The following is a 21,254-nucleotide window of genomic DNA, read 5'->3' on the forward strand; positions in this document are numbered from 1 at the left end:
GTTATCATCATTGGCAATAGCTATGGCTCTGAGTATGATAATCTGGCACCGTTGCATGACACCCGGACTGACTGGCAAGACGTCGTGAATATAAAAACATCACTTATTTTCCCTATTTTTTCCTTTTGTTTTTCTTACTTCTTTCCCAATTGACGTTGTTTATATTTATCTGGTTACGTTTCAGCCATTGTAATTATCGTCTTATGTTACTTTTTATTTATTTATCCATATATTTACCGTTTTGTGGGCTCGTTCCGACACCCTCAGCCCCGTTGTTGGGCCTCCTCCTTGAAAGAATTGGGTATCTCTCTACCAGCGTTGCGCGGCATGCACCGCCTTTCTCCATTTTTTTATTTTTTTTACAACAAAGGAGGCAGCTCAAGGGCACACAAAAAAAGAAAACAATAATAAAAAAAAAGCCCGCTACTCGCTCCTCCTAAAGTAAAACAAAAGAGGTGGCCGAAAGGAAGATCAAATACAGGAGGAGAGGTGTCCTGATACCCTCCTCTTGAAAGAGTTCAAGTCGTAGGCAGGAGGAAATACAGATGAAGGAAGATTGTTCCAGAGTTTACCAGCGTGAGGGATGAAAGAGTGAAGATGCTGGTTAACTCTTGCATAAGGGGTTTGGACAGTATAGGGATGAGCATGAGTAGAAAGTCGACTGCAGCGGGGCCGCGGGAGGGGGGGAGGCATGCAGTTAGCAAGTTCAGAAAAGCAGTCAGCGTGGAAATATCGATAGAAGATAGAAAGAGAGGCAACATTGCGGCGGAATTTAAGAGGTAGAAGACTTTCAGTATGAGGAGGAGTGCTGATGAGACGAAGAGCCTTAGCCTCCACTCTGTCCAGAAGAGCTGTGTGAGTGGAGCCCCCCCACACATGAGATGCATACTCCATACGAGGGCGGACAAGGCCCCTGTATATGGACAGCAACTGTGCAGGGGAGAAGAACTGGCGGAGACGGTACAGAACGCCCAGCCTCGAGGAAGCTGATTTAGTAAGAGATGAGATATGAAGTTTCCAGTTGAGATTTTGAGTTAAGGATAGACCGAGGATGTTTAGTGTTGAGGAAGGTGATAGCTGGGTGTTGTCAAAGAATAGAGGATAGTTGTTTGGAAGATTGTGTCGAGTGGATAGGTGGAGAAACTGTGTTTTTGAGGCGTTGAAGGACACCAGGTTCTTCTTGCCCCAATCGGAAATAATAGTAAGGTCTGAGGCTAAGCGTTCTGCAGCCTCCAGCCTTGAGTCGTTAAGTTCCTGAAGGGTGAGTCTTCTATTAAAAGAAGTTGAGTAATGCAGAGTGGAATCATCGGCGTAGGAATGGATAGGACAGTTCGTTTTGGAAAGATCATCAATGAACAACAGAAAAAGAGTGGAGATAGGACAGAACCCTGTGGGACACCACTGTTAATAGATTTAGGGGAAGAACAGTGACCATCTACCACGGCAGAAATAGAACGGTCAGAAAGGAAACTGGAGATAAAGGTACAGAGAGAAGGATAGAAACCGTAGGAGGGTAGTTTAGAAAGCAAAGATTTGTGCCAGACCCTATCAAAAGCTTTTGATATGTCCAGCGCAATAGCAAAAGTTTCACCGAAACGGCTAAGAGAGGATGACCAAGAGTCAGTTAAGAAGGCTAGGAGATCACCAGTAGAACGCCCCTTGCGGAACCCATACTGGCGATCAGATAGAAGGTCAGAAGTGGAAAGGTGCTTTTGAATCTTCCGGTTAAGGATTGATTCAAAAGCTTTAGATAGACAAGAAAGTAAAGCTATAGGACGGTAGTTTGAGGGATTGGAGCGGTCACCCTTCTTAGGCACAGGCTGTATGAAGGCATACTTCCAGCAAGAAGGAAAGGTAGATGTTGACAGGCAGAGGCGAAAGAGTTTGACCAGGCAGGGTGACAGCACGGAGGCACAGTTTTAAGGACAATAGGAGGCACTCCATCAGGTCCATAAGCCTTCTGAGGATTGAGGCCAGAGAGGCATAGAAAACATCATTTTGAAGAATCTTTATAACAGGCATAAAGGAGTCAGAGGGGGATGAGTAGGAGGAATATGCCCAGAATCGTCCAGAGTGGAGTTTTAGAAAAGTTTGAGAGAAGAGTTCAGCCTTAGAGATAGATGAGACGGCAGTGTTGCCGTCAGGACTGAGGAGTGGAGGAAAGATGAAGAAGTGAAGTTGGAGGAGATGTTTTGGCTAGATGCCAGAAGTCACGGAAGAGTTAGAGAAAGCAAGGTTTTGACATTTTCTATTAATGAAAGAATTTTGGTTAGTCGGAGAATAGATTTGGCACGATTTCGGGCAGAAATGTAAAGTTCATAATTAGCATTAGTTTGAAGGCTCTGGTACCTTTTGTGAGCTACCTCTCTATCATTGACAGCACGAGAACAAGCGTGATTAAACCAAGGATTTTTAGCGTGAGGAGTAGAGAAAGAACGAGGAATGTATGCCTCCATTCCAGAGACAATCACCTCTGTGATACGCTGAGCACACACAGAGGGGTCTCTATCCTGGAAGCAATAATCATTCCACGGGAAATCGGAAAAGTACATCCTCAGGTCGTCGCACCGAGCTGAAGCAAAATGCCAGAAGCATCGCCTCTTCGGTGGGTCCAGAGGGTGTACAGGAGCGATAGGACGGGATGCAGAAATAAGATTGTGATCGGAGGAGCCCAACGGAGAGAACAGTTTGACAGAATAAGCAGAAGGGTTTGAGGTAAGGAAGAGGTCTAGAATGTTGGGCAGATCTCCAAGACGGTCGGGAATACGTGTAGGGTGCTGGACCAACTGCTCTAGGTCGTTGAGGATAGCAAAGTTGTAGGCTTGTTCACCAGGATGGTCAGTGAAAGAGGATGAAAGCCAAAGCTGGTGGTGAACATTGAAATCTCCTAGGATGGAGATTTCAGCGAAGGGAGAGTGGGTCAAGATGTGCTCCACTTTAGAATTCAAATAGTCAAAGAATTTTACATAGTTGGTAGAGTTAGGTGAGAGATAAACAGCACAGATGTATTTAGTAATAGAATGACAATGAAGTCTTAGCCAGATGGTGGAAAATTCAGAAGAGTCAAGTGATGTCGTTGCGCACGTAGGCGCAACATCCAGCTTTGGATTGAAATTTAGGATAGAGATAGGAGGGAACAGAGTAGAGATTGCTGTCAGTAGCCTCAGAAACCTGTGTTTCGGTAAGGAAGAGAAGGTGAGGTTTAGAGGAGGAGAGATGATGTTCCACAGAATGAAAATTAGAGCGAAGACCGCGAATGTTGCAGAAATTGAGAAGAAAGAGGTTCGAGGAGTTATCAAGACACCTCTCAGGTCGGCAGCCAGAAGGCGAGTCCTCCCTGGGGGAATTTGTGGTCCCCCCCCCCAGGCGGGGACTCCGAGGCTTGGTGTATGTGAGCCATTTTGAAATTTTAATTTTGGGTAAAGGTGTATATGTTGTGTGAATGTAGTGTGGTGTGGATAAAGAGAGGATCTCTCTTTAGAGAGCATGCTGAACTACTCTCCGGTGTTGGTGAGACAATAGGGAAACTGTTAGTGAGGAGATGGGAAGGGTCTTTGGAGGGCTTCAGCTCCATTCTCACCTCCCATATAGACCTCACCGGGAGTGGATAGCGCCCGTTCTGTAGGTGTCGTCCTACCTACTCCAGCGAAATACCAAATAAAAATAAAAATAAAAATAAAAAAATATATATATATATATATATATATATATATATATATATATATATATATATATATATATATATATATATATATATATATATATATATATATTTACGAAAGCTTAGTCATAGCCTACTACATCCCTTTTGTTTCATTTTTTTGCCTTTTTTTATTCTTATTTTGTTTTATTTATGTTTCTAAGTACGAATAATTTACGAAAATGGCCACAGGAAGTCATTTTTGAAGGGGTAACTACAGAAACCGGGAACGTGTCCGAAGTGGCTTCTCCATAGAAATAAAAATAATCCCTCCGTAAATTATCCAGAATATATCAGAGTTCGCTCTTCGCTCTAATTTTAAAAGCCATTAACGTGCGCAGATCAGTGTGCATAATAATCCTATGCATCTCAATTTTGGGTTTTGTTGTTGTTGTTTCTGAATGATATTATTACTACGGGTTTTGTTGTTGTTGTTGTTGTTGTTGTTGTTGTTGTTGTTGTTGTTGTTGTTTTGAATATTATTACTTTCTGTTCCATTTTGTTGTTGTTGTTGTTTTTAATATTATTACTCACGGTTCTTGTGTTGTTGTTGTTGTTGTTGTTGTTGTTGTTGTTGTTGCCACGTGCATGGGTATAATGGCGTTAAGACCAAATTGTATAATAATGGTATATGTTAATGGACTTTATCACCTGTTCCACGTTTTTTATATGTTGATGTTTTTGCTGTCCTAAGAACATAACATAAGAACATAGAGAAATTGCAAGAGGCCGAGTGGCCTACACAGGGCAGTTCCAGAATCCCCCCCACTACTCACGATGGGTGAGGTGTAGTTTCAGGGATTACAGGTAGAGGCTTGATCCTCGTTTACCTTCGATACGGGCGTACGCTCCAGTACCCTGTCTCCTTACTGCACCCACACCTCACTGCCACCTGTCATCCTCGTCCATGTAGCTATCCAGTCTTCTCTTAAAACAAGCTATCGTCCCTGCACTAACTATGTGATTGCTGAGTCTATTCCATTCCCCTACCACCCTATTGCTAAACCAATGCTTGCCTATATCTCTCCTAAATCTATACACTCGACATACACTCAGACCTGCCTATCGCTGTGGAGTCTAAACTATACCCGTGTAAATGGGTTGCGTGTTCCTACACTAAGTACACTACACTTGGTGATGTTAAAATTCATCTGCCTTTTCTCTGACCAAGCTGACAGTTTGTTGAAATCCTCCTAAAGTGTTCTAGCATCCTCCCCTGTCCTAATAATGCGTCCTATTTTGGTGTCATCTGCAAATTTACCTATGTCACTAGTTATCCCACTGTCTATATCATTGATGTAGATAATGAATAAAAGCGGGCCTAAAACTGTACCTTGAGGAACCCCACTGGTAACATTACCCCATTCGGATTTTTTACCGTTAATGGTAACCCTCTGTTTCCTGTCGCTAATCCACGCCTTAATCCAATCAAATACCTTCCCTCTTATCCCATGAGCCCTGACTTTATTTAACAGTCTCTGGTGAGGTACCTTATCGAAGGCCTTACTAAAATCAAGATAAACTACATCAAAGCTCTAATCATTGTCAGCTGCCTCGTATAATTTATAGTAAAAGGTTAAAAGATTAGTGAGGCACAACTTTCCTTTAATAAACCCATGCTGTGAGTCGTGAATTAAATTATATATTATATATATATATATATATATATATATATATATATATATATATATCTATATATATATATATATATATATATATATATATATATATATATATATATATATATATATATATATATATATATATATATATATATATATATATATATATTGACTCAATCATTTTACCTATAACTGACGTCAAACTAATCGGCCTATAGTTCTCCATAGAAGATTTGTCTCCCTTCTTAAATATTGGAATAACGTGTGCCTGCCTCCATGAAACAGGCACCACCCCTGTGTCTAGTGACTTCCTAAATACTTCTGTTAACTGCCCACTGATTTCAGTTTCACATTCCTTTATTACCCTTGGGAAAAGTTCAGCTGGCCCTGGCGCCTTAGTGACTTTAAGTCTATCTATCTGTCTAATCACGAGTTCCCTACTTATGTTGATGTCGGTTAATCCTTCCACCTCTTCTCCTCTGTAGATCTGTTCTCCCTGAGGTATATCATCTAATCTTTCTTTGATAAATACAGTTAAGAAATATCTATTTAACGCCTCGCTCATTTCCTCATCTCTATCAATCAGTGATTCTTCTGACTTAAGCGGCCCTATATTATCCCTAACTTTGGTCTTATAAAGCTGAAAGAAGCCCTTTGGATTGGTCTTTGCTTCCCTGACAATTCTAATCTCATAATTACGTTTTACCATACGTGTGTTCTTCTTTACTGTTCTAGCTAAATCGTTGTAACTATCCCTTAGGTGAATTTCACCCCTTTTAATTCTAACATATAGTCCTCTTTTCCTTCCTATTTCAGTTTTTAGCCCGTCTGTCATCCATCGCGGGTAATTACTTGTTGACCTGACTTCCCTGTGAGGTATAAACTGTTTCTCCCCTAGTTTAATCTCCCTGACCAGGCTATTGTACTCACCCTCCAAGCTACTGACCTGACTAGTGACTTCACCAGAGATTAACGCCCCTCCCTGCTCTGGGTCCTGACCTACTTCTGATCTCACTCCCCTAAACCTTTGCAGCTGCTTTCTTAACCTTCGTAGTCCGCCTTCCTGAAATCAGGTATTAATGTGTTGTTACTGCTGACTCTATCCTCCCATTTGATATTAAATTTAATTTCCTTATGATCACTGTTACCTAATGAATCCCCAACCTCAATGTTGCTTATTATGTCCTCTCTATTAGTTTACAACAAATCCAAAATATTTTCTTCCCTCGTTGGTGCTCTAATTAACTGTTTAAGGAAACTATCCTGTATCACATCTAACAAATCCTGTGGCTCTTGGTCTCCGGATAAAGTAACCCACTCTATGTTCCTATAATTGTAATCCACAATTACACACACATTTCTATATCTTGACGCCCTACTAATTTCATGTAAAAGGGGTTGGCTACTGTCCCTGGTAAGGTTGGGCGGTGTGTAAAGTACTCCTATGACAAGCTTCTCCTTCCTACCTATTTTTTCTACCCAGAGGGATTCTGTATTGCTATCTTCCTTGATTGAATTGTTAAAGACACACTTAAGATTGTCCCTGACGAAGAGTGCTACCCCACACCCCCTTCCTGCCTATTCGATCTTGGTGGAATAACTTTTACTCTTCAATCTCTAATTCTGGGAGAAAGTGTCTGTCTGCAGTGTTTATCCATGACTCTGTGATCGTTATCATATCAAATTTCTCTACGCACGCCTTTCCCCTCAATAAATCTATATTATTCCTAATACTTCTACTGTTGTTGTATGTCCTTGTTGTTGTATGAGAATAATGACGTTAAGATCAAAGTGTATTATGAAAGAATATGTTAATGGCCTTTATCACCGAGGCAGCATCATATATTTTCTACACTCTGCTCCAAAACTAATTATATACGGGAGAGTTTACTCATATTTCATCTTCACGTTATCAGCATATACTTATTTTGAGAAGCCCAGTAAGAGTGACTTCCCTGGGATACACAACATTCGCGAGAAGGAAAAATAAAGATGTAAAAAAAATGGAAATATGTTTTCGTTTAGTTTACTCTCTCTCTCTCTCTCTCTCTCTCTCTCTCTCTCTCTCTCTCTCTCTCTCTCTCTCTCTCTCCTTCACTCCTCCCTTCCTTCCTTCTTTTTGCCTCCGTTCAAAGGCATCTTAATTTTGTCTTTTTCTTCCTCTTCCTCCTCCTCCTCCTCACAATGAACACAGAGGAATTAACCCATTATTTCTTATAGTAAATCTATTTGAAACTGGCGGATGGGGGGGTGAGAGGTGTGGGACAGCCCCGCCCCGCACCTTGCCACACACTCTCAACATCTCTCACTTCCTCTCATATGTCAGCTATTTACTACCTTTAAATGAATTTAATTAAATAATTGGATAATCCAATAAAGTCATATAGCGTTAAGATTGTTTCGTTTTTAAGATAATAACGAAGATTTTGTATAAATACCACGACACTTGACAACATTGTATTCCAACGTTGTCATTCTACACATCCAAAACCCAGGTCACTTCTCTCAAGGTCTTGGAAAGCTCAGCAGATGGGCCCATGGGTGGCCCCAAGGAGACTATAGAACAGGAGAGGGGGCCTCTATGGGAGACCGTGGGCGGGTGGTGGTGTATGTCGGTTGCAACAGATGGCGCAGGAGCAGCGTTGTTTACGTCCAGGCGCTTCCCCCCCCTCCAGACCCACCCCAAGCCCCCAGTACCCATCAGCAGTGTTGCTACATGGGATCAAGCAGCAAATGTTGCTACTTTTTGTCTTCAATCTGGTTATTTCCCGTTTTAAATAAAAAAATAAAGGTAGATAAATATTAAAATGAACAGTAGGAACTATATATATATTTACTAGGTAGATATAGCCTGACTGCATGCCATGAGTAATCCTATTATTGTTATATTATTATACCGCAATTATATTACTTTCTCTGCATTTGTGGGAGGCTACCAGTTGTTAGATGTGTTTTATGTGTTTAACCTTTCTGTATACATACTGGAATGAACCAAGGTTGTAGCCTTACTGCCGTTCTGTTTTTCTTCCAAACTCATTGTTTTAGCACGCACGCTGACTTCCATCAGTAATGATTTACATTGAATCATTGGTTTGTAGGGGGAAAGAGTGGGTAGATATAATTATCTCCATCTAACGTATATTGGTTATTAGCGTTATTCGCAGCAATATCTTTCTCTGCTCCGATTGCAACGCTGCCTCGTTCAAAAATCATAACACCGACGCGGCCGCCACGTTTACCAGCCGGAGTCTCAAATCATGTCCCTTTGTGGTGATAAAGAGGACACAGCCTGGTGTGAAACTACATTTATTACGGAAGGATGCCAGCCGGGGGTAAGTGATATATATAAATAATGATAATGTGGAAATTCTAATCATTTTCACGCTGACAGCTGTTCTGAACTTGCTAACTGCATGCCTCCTCTCCTCCCGCGGCAAGAGGCCAAATGGCCTACACACGGCAGCTCCAGATTCCTCCCCATTACCACCTGTCAGCCTCGTCCATGTAGCTATCCAGTCTACTCTTAAAACAAGCTTTCGTCCCTGCACTCACTATGTGATTGCTGAGTCTATTCCATTCCCCCACCACCCTATTACTAAACCAATGCCTGCCCATTTCCCTCCTAAATCTACACTTTTCAAATTTAAGTCAATTACTGCATGTTCTATCTTGCCAAACATCTTATGCAAAAGTTAACCAGCATCTCCACTCTTTCATCCCTTACACTGATAAACTCTGGAACAACCTTCCATCGTCTGCATTTCCTCCTGCCTATAATTTGACCTTCAAGAAGAGTGTATCAAGACTCTACTTTTGTCTGTTTGGGAGTGGTGAGTAGTGGGGCTTTTTTTTCTAGTACGCTTTGTTGCCCTTGAGCTGTCTCCTTTGTTTAAAGAAAATAATAATTAAATAAATAGAAGTTGGCTGCCAATGCTTCCAACACATTTTGGTGCCATATCTACAAGTGGCTGGTGACTGTAAGTATCTCAGCAACCTGCATGCATCTATGCCATTCCTATCACGGTGCATGGAGCAAGCTTCACATAACACTCAGACAGAGACAGTTTAATTATGGTTATATATCAGGCTCAGTTTATTGCTCAGTCTATTAGGTGCAGTGCTGTTAATATTGTTAGTGGTAATATTAGTACAATTAATGTATTTATTTTCATTAATTTATCAATATTTATTTATTATATTCTTAGTGTTTGGAAATTCCAATACTAGTATTAAGATAAACAATAATATCAGAAATATATTTATACTCATTAATTATTATTGTTTTTCTTATTATTACTTCCTTCAATGTCCTGGCACTTTGACATCTAGTGCTTTTCCGTCTAGCAGCCAAATTTGTGGTCTTTCTGAATGTGTATGCCCTAAGTCTTCATTGGTGTAACTAGCTATATAACATAAAAAACTGCATGTCTCTCCCTTCTCATCCAATTGTCCCTGTACATCCTTTCAGTATCCAAAGAATTTCAATTTACATCTTATAATCACTTAACTAATGCAGTGCAATCCTCATCTCTGTATTTTACCGTTTGGACATACTCTTTCCTTCCATGTTCCACTGTCGTATGTTATTCCACATCTAACACAACCACATCCCAACAGATCCGAACACGTCCGATATCATCCAAGAGAATGTGGCAGCTGAAGGGGAGAGTCCAAGAAAGAGGCCAAGGGTGAAGACATTTAGCCACCCCCTGAAGTACATGGCAGCATCCAACCCTCTTGCTGAGCTGCAGGAATGTGCTCCCCATTGCAGTGCACCAGCTCCATGTACTGATTTTGGTATGAATACTTCATCTAGTGTTTGTTGATTGTTGTGTTATTAATCTAATTATGACTTCACAAAATAGACTGTGCAAGTCATTTAACACATGCCCTGCTCAACATTACTTTTAAGTTGTAGAATTCCTTCATGTGGATGCTGATTTATGTATCTTGAAATGATTGGATATTGATTGTCTTAACATTTTTTTTGTCCATGATCACTGAACCATGTTACTAGTCTAGTAGGAAATAGGGGTCATCATGCACCCCCCCTGAAATATACTTCTAATTGGTGTTTCTAGATTGGAAACAATGTGTAGAAAATGATTAGCTATGTTAAAAAGTTGTCCGGATGTCCCACGTATGATTTCTATGCAAATTAGTGCCGCCATTACCAAAAAATCTATTATTCGCTATATATCAGCCAGTAATGCAGATAACTCAACAAATAAGGTGTCTAGACCCATGTTTTCATGGTTAAAGATTGTGATAAAACTACTCTTGAAGTAACAGCAGATGTCCATGGCATCTTAGTATGCATATTAGTGCCGCCATTACGGAAAAATCAATTTTTTTCTATATCTCAGTCAATATTGCAGATAACTTAACAAATAAGGTGTCTAGACCCATGTTTTGAGGGGCAAAGATTATGATAAAACTATTCTTGAAATGAAAATATGTGTCTGTAGCATCTTAGTATGCAAATAAGTGCTGTTATAACAAAAAAATCTATTCTTTATTATATCCCAGCTGATATTGCAGATCAGTGAACAAATGAACTGTTGAAGTGACCACCATAGTCTTTATTATTTTAAATAAACAGTCAAGTGATGGGCTCTCCACTATCAGATCCATCACTCATCATCATCACTTTCAATTAAACTGTCCAATCGTAGCTCTCAGAGTGGCCAAGCCTGTGCAATACTGTGGTGAGCTGCTTGCTTCGGAACAGGTGCCTGACAGTCATACAGAGGAGCATGTGTTTTGGTAACTTCCATTTTCCCTCAGACACTGCACGGCACAGGTCTTGCCCAATGGAGAATACCAGACGCTTCATCTTATCGCTCATCTCTAAATCTTCCTTGCCAACCATAACAATGTTGAGGAAACGGACAAGGTCTGGAGGTAGGAGCTTTTCACAACGGAGCTCCATGTCATCAGCTGTCGGTGGCCAGGGCAGGCCTTTGGACTCGCTGAAAGCTTGAAGAATATTATGCCGAAGGAGGAGAGCAACATCTTGGTACTTATCTGCGCTTCCGAGAGTGTAGGCTCTTGCAAGGGCATTAGAAACAGTGGTTTTTGAACTGTACACAAGCCAGAATGAAATAGCATCGCCTTTGTCACGATTCACCTTCACGAAGCTGACATCGTCCTTGATTGGGTCATTCTGTAGGCGTTTCAGTAGTTTCTCAGAGCGATAGTTTGGGTTCTCATATCCATGCTGCTTCAGTTCCTCAACATAAAGCAAACGCAAGGAAGATAGCTGAAGTACCTCATTCTGCTGGACAACATGGTTTTGAATATGCTCCAATACTAAGCTGAGTGCCTTCTCATGGGCAGCTGACATGCAAGCATGATCAGTATCCTTTGCTCCTTTGGCCTTGTGAATCTTGCGTTCGTAGTTAGCGAATGCTGTGCGGAAAGATTTGAAGCATGATGGATGGTGTTTGGCCTCACAAGCAAAAAGGTCTTTGTCTTTTACCTGTCGATGAAGTCGAACTAGACCCAATTTCTCGGCCCGTGTTTCGATTTGCTCCCATGCATTGTCTTTATTCTTATAGGACGAGAAGTTTTCAGCTCTCTCAGTTTTGCGATCAGCACCTTTGATCTCCACTTTGTCACAGAAAATACACTGTGGTGGGAAGATGGGTGCAGAAGACAGTTTACGAGGGGAGTGATGCCATTGTGAGGTTGATGCTTCTGGTTCTGCGTCATCTCCCAGAAGATGGAGGTTGCTAGTAAATCGCTGATAACACTGGCGGTGATACCCAAAACTTTCCAGGTCATCAGGGAGAGTTGTGGGGATCTGGTCACACACTGACTGCATACGATATGGGGAGTCATGTGCTTGGTGGAGACGTCGGTCTCGGATGTTATGAAGCTGCTGTAGTTTTTCATTGGCAGTTCCTTTGATTTTACTGAAGGGTGTAAAACGACCATGGTCAGACAAGGCTTGTAAATGAAGAATGCAGGTAAGTCTTTGGGGGGTGGGGGTTGCAGCATCCATGCTGCGTCCACGCTTTCTTTTGGGCATGATGGGTTAGTACTTCTACCACCACCAAACTACACTATGCTACCACCTACTACACTGTTTATCTGGAATGGAAAAGAGAAATGACTATTAATACCAAGGCTGATAGCAACAGGTTAAGAAAAGAGTATCATGCAACCCCCAGAAATCTTCTGATCAATGTTGCTAGATCAGGGAAAAAACCACAGATTTTTGTCAGCTATGACAGCATTAATTTGTCACAGACACATGAGGTCACTTCAAGAGTAATTTTATAATATATGCCCCTCAAAGCATGGGTCTAGACACCTTATTTGTTGAGTTATCTGCAATATTGACTAAGATATAGCAAAAATCGATTGTTCCGTAATGGCGGCACTAATTTATATACTAAGAACACGTGCTGTTACTTCAAGAGTAGTTTTATCACAATCTTTAACCATGAAAACATGGGTCTAGACACCTTATTTGTTGAGTTATCTTCACTACAGGCTGAGATATAGCGAATAATAGATTTGTCGGTAATGGCGGCACTAATTTGCATAAAAATCATACGTGGGACATCCGGGCAACTTTTTAACATAGCTAATCATTTTCTACACATTTTTTCCAATCTAGAAACACCAATTAGAAGTATATTTCAGGGGGGTGCATGATGACCCCTATTTCCAACTGGACTATACGGTATGTCTTTGGGTGCAGATCCAGGAAATGAGTTTTGGGGGGGGACGTCAGACTTTTTGCGGGTGGGAGGAGCGTTAGCATTACTGATTAGCCATTCTCGGCAGTCCTGGTCTTGAAAAACTAGTGGAGTGACCTAAATCAATGGGTACCTATAATGGCCTGGACTTTGTGCCAAAGCATTGTTTTAGCTGCAGTGCGCTTTTTAGCTAGTTTTCCTGTATCACTCAGGACCATTGGGGGTGCCCGGGACCCCTGGCCCCTCCTTGGATCCACCAGTGTAGCTACCTGCCGCAAATAATAATCAGCTGTAGTCAACCCTTGCTTTAAAGAACCAATATGGAGGAAGGGGGTGATGTTATATCCAAAAATCTTTTACATCTGAAGTATCCAACCTTTTTATGTATAATAAACCTTGTTTGTTACATGAACTTAAAAGTTCACAATTTTCATACATGATTCTTTTTTCCTTGTATTTGATGATTAATCCTGACATGTATTTCCATTATCAGTAGGTAATATGTAGTAACAAGAAAATAATACACATTATAACAATGTATATATTATAGCCCAATGAGTGCACGAGATCATGTACCTCATCAGTGACGCCAAGTCCGGGAGTCCTTCCCTAAATTCTTTGCCCAACTTTGTCACACCAAGTATAATAACTAGTTTTAGTGACCATTTGCATCCATTTTTCACTTTGATTAAAAAATTGCCTCTCAACAGGGTGTGAACTTGATGGGGTTGGAGGAAACTAGACTCGGCCATCAAGCTCACCACAATATAGTAAGGAACCTCTTGTTCTCAGTGATAATTTATCCTCTTTAGTTACTATTCCATGTTGCTTTAATCACAACTAATGTGTTGGAAACGTTACAGCTTAATAACATACCTCACATCTCTGCATACAAATTGAGTTCAATATTTAACTGTTACACCAGTAGGCTACATATCTTAAAAAAGGTATGTAAAAAGGTTGACATTTTGAATTATATATTTAAACTCTTTATTATGTTTCTATGGCTCTAGTACCGTTACGATTAGTCGAGTGATCAGCATATGGGTCTTATGTTTTTGGTTTTTGATAGCGTAGGTTCAAATTTTGCCATAGGCTGGCAATTGATAGTAACAGTAGTGTCCACAGATACCTACCTGTTTCTTGTTTATCCTGTTCCACTTTAAACCATGATTGGCCAATCTTTGAAGAGGTAGCATAACCTTGAAGTGCCACTAACAAACCTTTGTCCGTTCTTCTGATGTGATCCTTTTTTTTTCCCCCAACCTGCCTATAGCGCCGGTAGGTTTTCTTCAGGGGCCTGGCGGTCAGCCCAGGCCCGTCATGATGCAGACAATTTTTTTTATAGTGGTGCCATTTAGTATTGGCTCATGCTGCTGCCCAGAACTCATTCTTGATTCACTTGGATGGTTTAGCAGGGCTTAGGTACGACTGACATTGCAGAAACAGGGAATTTTTAGATTTTTAGTGTGTTAACACATTGACAAATGTTTTAGTATGGACTGAACATCAAAGATATATATGGAAAATGGGTGCTTGTAGATCTTGATATTATATCTGTCAAGAGTCTCCAGTTGTATCCTCTCCCCCATTTCCTGAAAATATTATTCTTGTCAGGCAATCTAAGTGAACCCTTCCATCGAAACTGGCATGCAGACATAATGTCAATGCTTAGATTCACTGTCCTTATAGCACTGAAGATAATGCAATTACATGCACATATTTTATTATTTAGAATTGTGATTAATTGTGATTAAATATTTTTTCATGTATTTTCAGACATGAAAAGTGAAAATTGCTGCACACAGCAGTCTGCCGTCTGCGCCAGGAGGCAAGGCAGCTCAAAGCCCAGGCTGTTACAACTCCTGGGCAGTTTTTGCCCAGAGCCAGCAGTTTTTTTAGATCCAATAGGGATGGATTTTTTTCTGAGGTCAGGTTCAACATGCTGCAAGATGCCAAGATCTAAGCCTAGTAGGAGATATGGGTTACAAGAGAGGAGGTTTGCTCTGGCCTTATACTATCAAAGTCCAAATGCTAATAGATTTCTAAGCACAGTATTTTACTTGAATTCAGTTTCAACACTTCACTCATGACTCAGGGGTATTTCAGTACATGTTGGCTGGAGCAAACAGACTCTGACAGCCCTGCAGCAAAGAACACAGGCTTTGTCAAAAGAAGAGATACTTTGTGGGATTTGCCATTATTGAGTATTACTCTTGTTCCAGCAAGAATTTTTTTCCATATACTTTGCCAAATATTGCAAGTAATGCACCATTGTTGGGCTTGCCTGTTATAAATCAGATCTTGTTCAATTAACAAGCTTTGGGTGTCTTCCACTTTCCAGTTGTAATGCAAGGAATCATTTATCTTCCCTGCCAGATATCACATGTAATGCACCATTGTTGGTTTTGCCTGATATAAATCAGATCTTGTTCAGTTAACAAGCTTTAGGTGTCTGCCACTTTCCAATTGTAATGCAAGGAATCCCCTGCCAGATATCGCATGTAATGTACCATTGTTGGTTTTGCCTGTTATAAATCAGATATTGTTCAGCTCACAAGCTTTGAATATCTGCCATTGTTTATTTCAGGTGTAATGCTTGGAAGCATTTGTTCTCTTCCCTACCCAACAGTATGCAATGCTTTATTGTGGATTTTGCCTGTCATATTTAATCTTGTTCAGGTAACAAGCTTTTGGTGTCTGCCTTACCTAATATGTGCTGCAGTGACACTTGGCTTGGTTTCATGATGTGAAATACAGCATGTAATTTCATCACACTAAGTGTCTATCATCACGTGTCTGGCATCATTAATGTGGCTTCCAGGAGTAATATTGTTTGTATTACAGCATGCAATTTTTTTTTCTGCTTTATATGATATGCATAATCACATAGGTATGATTTTTTTTTTTTTTGACTGAATGTAATGGCAGTTGATATTCTTGACTAATGCCTCATAAACCTTGTGGAAAATAATGCTTTTTTTAGGGGGGGGGGGGGGGGACGACAGAGAGTGGTGTGTTTGGTTGGCCAGTTCAAGGAGTTCCATATCAAATGATTTTATTACATCCAACTTTAATGTGTGCTAAAAACATATATTTTATTACATCCAACTTTAATGTGTGGTTCCTACAATAAATGCTATGTTTACTGATGTAGCCTATGAAATACATATCACTCTCTGCCCTCTAATTTGGTGTGTCACATACTGCAACATAACTTTCCTGCTATTTTCTTACACTGAGTTGCCTTTTTTGTCTCATTTGCTTTTATGATATGTGCCTCCGCTGCATAGTTGTGCCTACTGAGCTTAATATCTTCATGATCCTGACACCAAGGTCAGAGCTTGTGAGATCATACCATGTCCTACATCCCATTTTCACCTCCAGGCTCGGCTGTCTCCCAGGACCACCAAGTTATTGCATTCCATTTAAGACAACTCATGTGTTACCTTCTTGATGTCCTCCATCATGTATTTCAGCATGTTTTATGATGCTTTGCTCTTATATTGATGCGCCTTGCAACATTTTTATACAGTTTTCATTGTATAGAATGCACCATTGTTGGTTTTGCCTGTTATAAATCGGGTCTTGTTCAGTTAACAAGCTTTGAGTGTCTCCCATTGTTTATTTCTGTTGTAATGCTTAGAAGCTTTTGTTCTCTGCCCTGTCAAGCAGTATGCAATGCTTGCCATTATCTGGCACTTGTACAGTTAGTATGATATTTTTACTCAGCTAAATTTGGGGGCATATGCTGTAGCAGCGCGTGGCCTCGGTGCTCATCTTTGTAACATTGGCCCTTGAGCCTGTGGTGTTAGGGAACCCATTACCCTGGGACACAGGACCAGTGTGACATCCGGGTTACCACAGTTGCAAAGGCATTATAGTAATCTAGCATGCATAGAATGCTGTATGCTTTGCTTGCATTTAAAGCACTGGATATGTTTGCTCCACACACACACACACACACACACACACACACACATATATATATATATATATATATATATATATATATATATATATATATATATATATATATATATATATATATATATATATATATATATATATATATATATATTAGCAAATGCTTTCTACACCATATTTTTCCTAAAATAACAATTTGATATAGTGTAGATAATACCTAATAAAACATAAGAACAAATATATTTTTCTTTAACCCATTAGTAAATCATTTTACAATAATGAAAAAAATAAGTAAAGGCTGGATAGGGTGCTGTGGCAGGTACTTCAAAAATAGTAAAGCTACCCCTGAAAAGTGACGTTTTTGGTGGGCTGCAATAGATGGCGCTACTTCCGCACGCCCGAGGAATTACTACATACCACCAGGGTTGCCAGAACGTGCCAAAAATGGCATTTTTTGCCATAAATTTAACATTTTTCGAAAATATGCCTTTTTTCTTTGGCAGTAGTATAATGGTGCCATAAAAATGCCAATCTTTGTCGCAGAGTTGCCATGAAATGCCAAAAATTACAATTGCGTGTATATGACTGGAACCAAAAATCATACCCGTATCGCGTCATTCGCGTATAGTACATGTATGAGCCCCAGGAGAGGAGGGTTGACTGACTCGATCTACTCAGTTTCTTATTGGATGTCAAGGCTTTCCTACGGCTGTGTCACTGTTGATCATCGGTATGCCGAAAACGAAACCTTTATCAGGGTACTGGATGAAAGAATTTCAAGGTAAGATATCAGAAGCTACTGAAGAGGAACAATATCCCTCGTGATTTGTGTGTCAGGTTAATTAAGGAACTTTTGTAGATTGCTTGAAGCATGACGAACCAGCTAAAACACCTACGTCTGAAAGTGTAATAAATTATTGTAAATTGTGCCCACAAATCGGTTTGTCCACATGTTGAATATGTTACAGTGACTGTGTTGACTGTACCTATGAAAACTATTACGTAAAGATTTCCTTATACCAAGTAACCATTGTTTCAGGATGGTTAACACAATCTCCACTTGATGATTCAGATGACCTGTGGTGTAAGGTATGCAAGACTAAGGTCAAAAATAAAAAGTACAACGCTGAAATGCATGCCAAATCTCATAAGCACCAGAGAGCAGCAGATCAACTCAAAAGTTCTCCAAGTGTTTCATCATATTTCACTTGTGGTCCTAGAGAAATGAAAATTTTTGATATTAGATGGAGTGTTGCCATTGCCTGTCATGCAGCTATCAGAGCAACAGATCACTTAGGAGAAATTATTAATGAATCTTCAAGGAAGACAGACTTTTTACATGGTATGAAACACCACAGAACAAAATGTTCCAGTATTCTTACTAATGTTGTACACCCTTGCCTTCATGACTCGGTAATCAAAGATATACAACAGACTTCATTTTCACTCATCATTGATGAGTCGACAGATGTTTCAGTTACAAAGCACTTGTGCATGTGTGTAAGATATTTCAAGGAGGATATACCATCAGTTGTAACAAAATTCTTAACATTACTTCCTGTCATCTCATGTACAGCATCATCTCTATTCTCAGACATCAAGTTATACTTTGATGCACACAGTGTTCCAATGAGTCATATTATTGGATTAGGTACTGATGGTGCATCCAATTTGTGTGGAGCTCATAACTCTGTGTATACTAAGATAAAAGAACACGCTCCTCATTGTGTTTTAGTTAAATGTATTTGCCACAGCTTAAGTTTGTGTGGAAAAGATGCATTTAGTGAACTGCCTTCTAACCTTTCTTTTTTGCTGAGTGAAGTTGCAAAGTGGTTTAAATTTAGCTCTCTTAGAAGAAGTGATTATGATGAATTGTTTCATGTCATGAATGCAAACATTCCCAATTTGCACCTCACAAAATTCATAAGTCCGTCAGAGACAAGATGGTTAGTGACTGGGAAAGTTATTAATTCAGTTATCACACAATGGCATGAACTCACAGCATATTTCAGCTGCATTAAATATACAAAAAAACTATAGTTGCAAGTCACTGCTGGAAATGCTAAATGACAGATCAAATTACTTATACCTAGTATTTGCTGCTCCCCTCATAAATGAGTTTGAACAAATTAATGCTTCTTTTCAACACACAAATGCTGACCAGTGTCGTTTATTCAAGGATTTGGATGTTTTTTACATGTCACTGAGAAGTAGAATATGTAAAAATGAGTATGTACAAAAATATGAAAAAATTCAAGATGCACATCTCAAACCAATAAAAGACATTCAGTTTGGAGCTAAATTTTATCAGGAGCTGTCAGAGTCAAAACTTTCCAGTGAACAGGTACTAAACATAAAGTATCGATGCCTCAATTTTTTGAAGACAGCAGTAGATAAAGTATCCATGAGGCTGCCAGAGAAATTTAAGTTTTTGGAGACACTGCAAGCTTTTCACCCTGATGTTCTTCTCTCCCAGACTAGATTTGTTCCATTTCAAAAGCTGAACCTCACAGAATTTTGTAAAAGTGATGAAAATCTTGATGACTTGGAAAGACAGTACATGAACATCAGATTGTGTGATTGGACAAATCTTGGGATTGACATTAAAGATCAGACAAATTTTTGGTGTAATGTTTATAACTTTAAGAATGCAACAGGTACGTGCTGCTTCAGAACTTTGGCAAAATTAGTCTTAGATAAGTTATGCCTACCTATTTCAAATGCATATGTTGAGAGAGTTTTTAGTCAGGCTACCCTTGCAAAGACTAAGGTAAGAAATAAGATGGGGCACAAGTTATTAAAAAGCATTTTGATGATTAGATCACACCTGATGTTGAATAATTTTTGTTGCAAGGATTTTGTTGTAACAGAAGAGATGGTAAATAGATTCAATTCAAGTATGTATGCACATGATACAAATGAAGATGATGCTGATACATTTGATGATGTTGAATTAATTTCTGAAATTTTGCAGGAATAAGTGTGTGTGTGTGTGTGTGTGTGTGTGTGTGTGTGTGTGTGTGTGTGTGTGTGTGTGTGTGTGTGTGTGTTAATATCAGCCTAAAACAGTAGCATTATTTTCAATAAAGGATTATCGCTTTTAAACAGGTAAAGTTTTTTTTTTATAATTTGAAAAGATTTAATATTTATTTTAAATAAAGGATTGTAATTTTTTATTTTAATTTTCTCTTTCCCTTGATAAGTGCCATAAACTCTGCCATTTTCGAGAAAAAAAAATTGCCATAAAATGCCAAAAATCATGAGCACAGCAGCCAATGAAATATTGCGGGACCTGGCAACCCTGCTGATACCACTATCTCTTCGTATATAGTCTCTTTGGGTGGCCCGCTCCCGCCTCGGCCTCTTCCCTCCCTCCCCCCCTTTCCCTGCCTCTACACGTCGTTGGCTGCACAGCCGCGAGAAAGAACTCATTTACAATGTAAACAAGTACTTTTTAGACGAAAAAACAACAGAGAGAGAGAGAGAGAGGGAAGGAAAAGGATTAGAGAATGAAAGGAGGATTAGGCGTAGGGTAGAGTGGCTCCCTTTCCAATAGCTAATCCGCTTAAACCTCAATTTCTCTTTTTTTTATGGAATGTACCAAATATATGTTGTCTTATAGGCAGAGAGAGAGAGAGAGAGAGAGAGAGAGAGAGAGAGAGAGAGAGGAGGAGGAGGAGGAGGAAATGAAGGGAGGCTAATGGTGGTCCACTTAACACCTTGACTAATCCCACAACTGGAAACTAGAGATGTGGCAGCAGAATCCCCCCAATCCGCCACTTCCTCCTGGATTGACTATAGTGTCTTATTCTTGTCCATCCTTCATGAGACAAGAAACGAAAAGTATAGATAATGAAATAAAATGAAAGCCTAATATTGCTGAATGCAATGGCGGATCCAGGGGGCGGGGGCACCTGGTCACGTGCCCTCCCCCAAAAAAATGGTATAATTTTTAATAACGGAAATAATAATAATAATAATAATAATTATTATCATTATTATTATAATTGTTATCATCATTATTATTAAAATGCATAAATGAATGTTTATCTACTAGTTCGCGTTAACATATGTTTTAAAGCTAAACAGAAAAAAATGTGAAATACTCCCCCAGAACAAGTGTCTAGTACACTACAGTTTACTCACGCTCTGCAAGTTTCGCTTCGCTGACTTGTCTAGTGGACTATGTTTGGTGGGATTTGGAATATGTCTGGTGGGAGTGAGAGGATGGTGTGTGACGTCGTGGCTGGTGGGAGTGGTGCAGTGGAGGGTGGAGGAGTGGCCAGTGGGGTGGCA

General features: G+C 39.8%; 1 protein-coding gene and 1 long non-coding RNA gene across 2 annotated transcripts; both read left to right on the forward strand.

Annotated features, from left to right (window-relative positions):
* The first annotated feature begins 8,549 nt into the window (after positions 1-8,549).
* Positions 8,550-15,929, forward strand: LOC126999022 (uncharacterized). Its single transcript, XR_007753106.1, has 4 exons — positions 8,550-8,654; positions 9,940-10,119; positions 13,742-13,801; positions 14,811-15,929. It is a non-coding gene; the product is annotated as an uncharacterized LOC126999022 (long non-coding RNA).
* A 1,319-nt stretch (positions 15,930-17,248) lies between these two features.
* Positions 17,249-19,976, forward strand: LOC126997911 (SCAN domain-containing protein 3-like). The gene is made up of 2 exons (XM_050859130.1): positions 17,249-17,739; positions 17,998-19,976. The coding sequence occupies exons 1-2, from the start codon at positions 17,691-17,693 to the stop codon at positions 18,996-18,998; spliced, it is 1,050 nt and encodes a 349-aa protein (XP_050715087.1). The 5' UTR covers positions 17,249-17,690; the 3' UTR covers positions 18,999-19,976.
* The last annotated feature ends 1,278 nt before the right edge of the window (positions 19,977-21,254 follow it).

The sequence above is a fragment of the Eriocheir sinensis genome, chromosome 2 (genome assembly GCF_024679095.1).
Source record: "Eriocheir sinensis breed Jianghai 21 chromosome 2, ASM2467909v1, whole genome shotgun sequence".
In the NCBI taxonomy this organism is placed as follows: Eukaryota; Metazoa; Arthropoda; class Malacostraca; order Decapoda; family Varunidae; genus Eriocheir; species Eriocheir sinensis.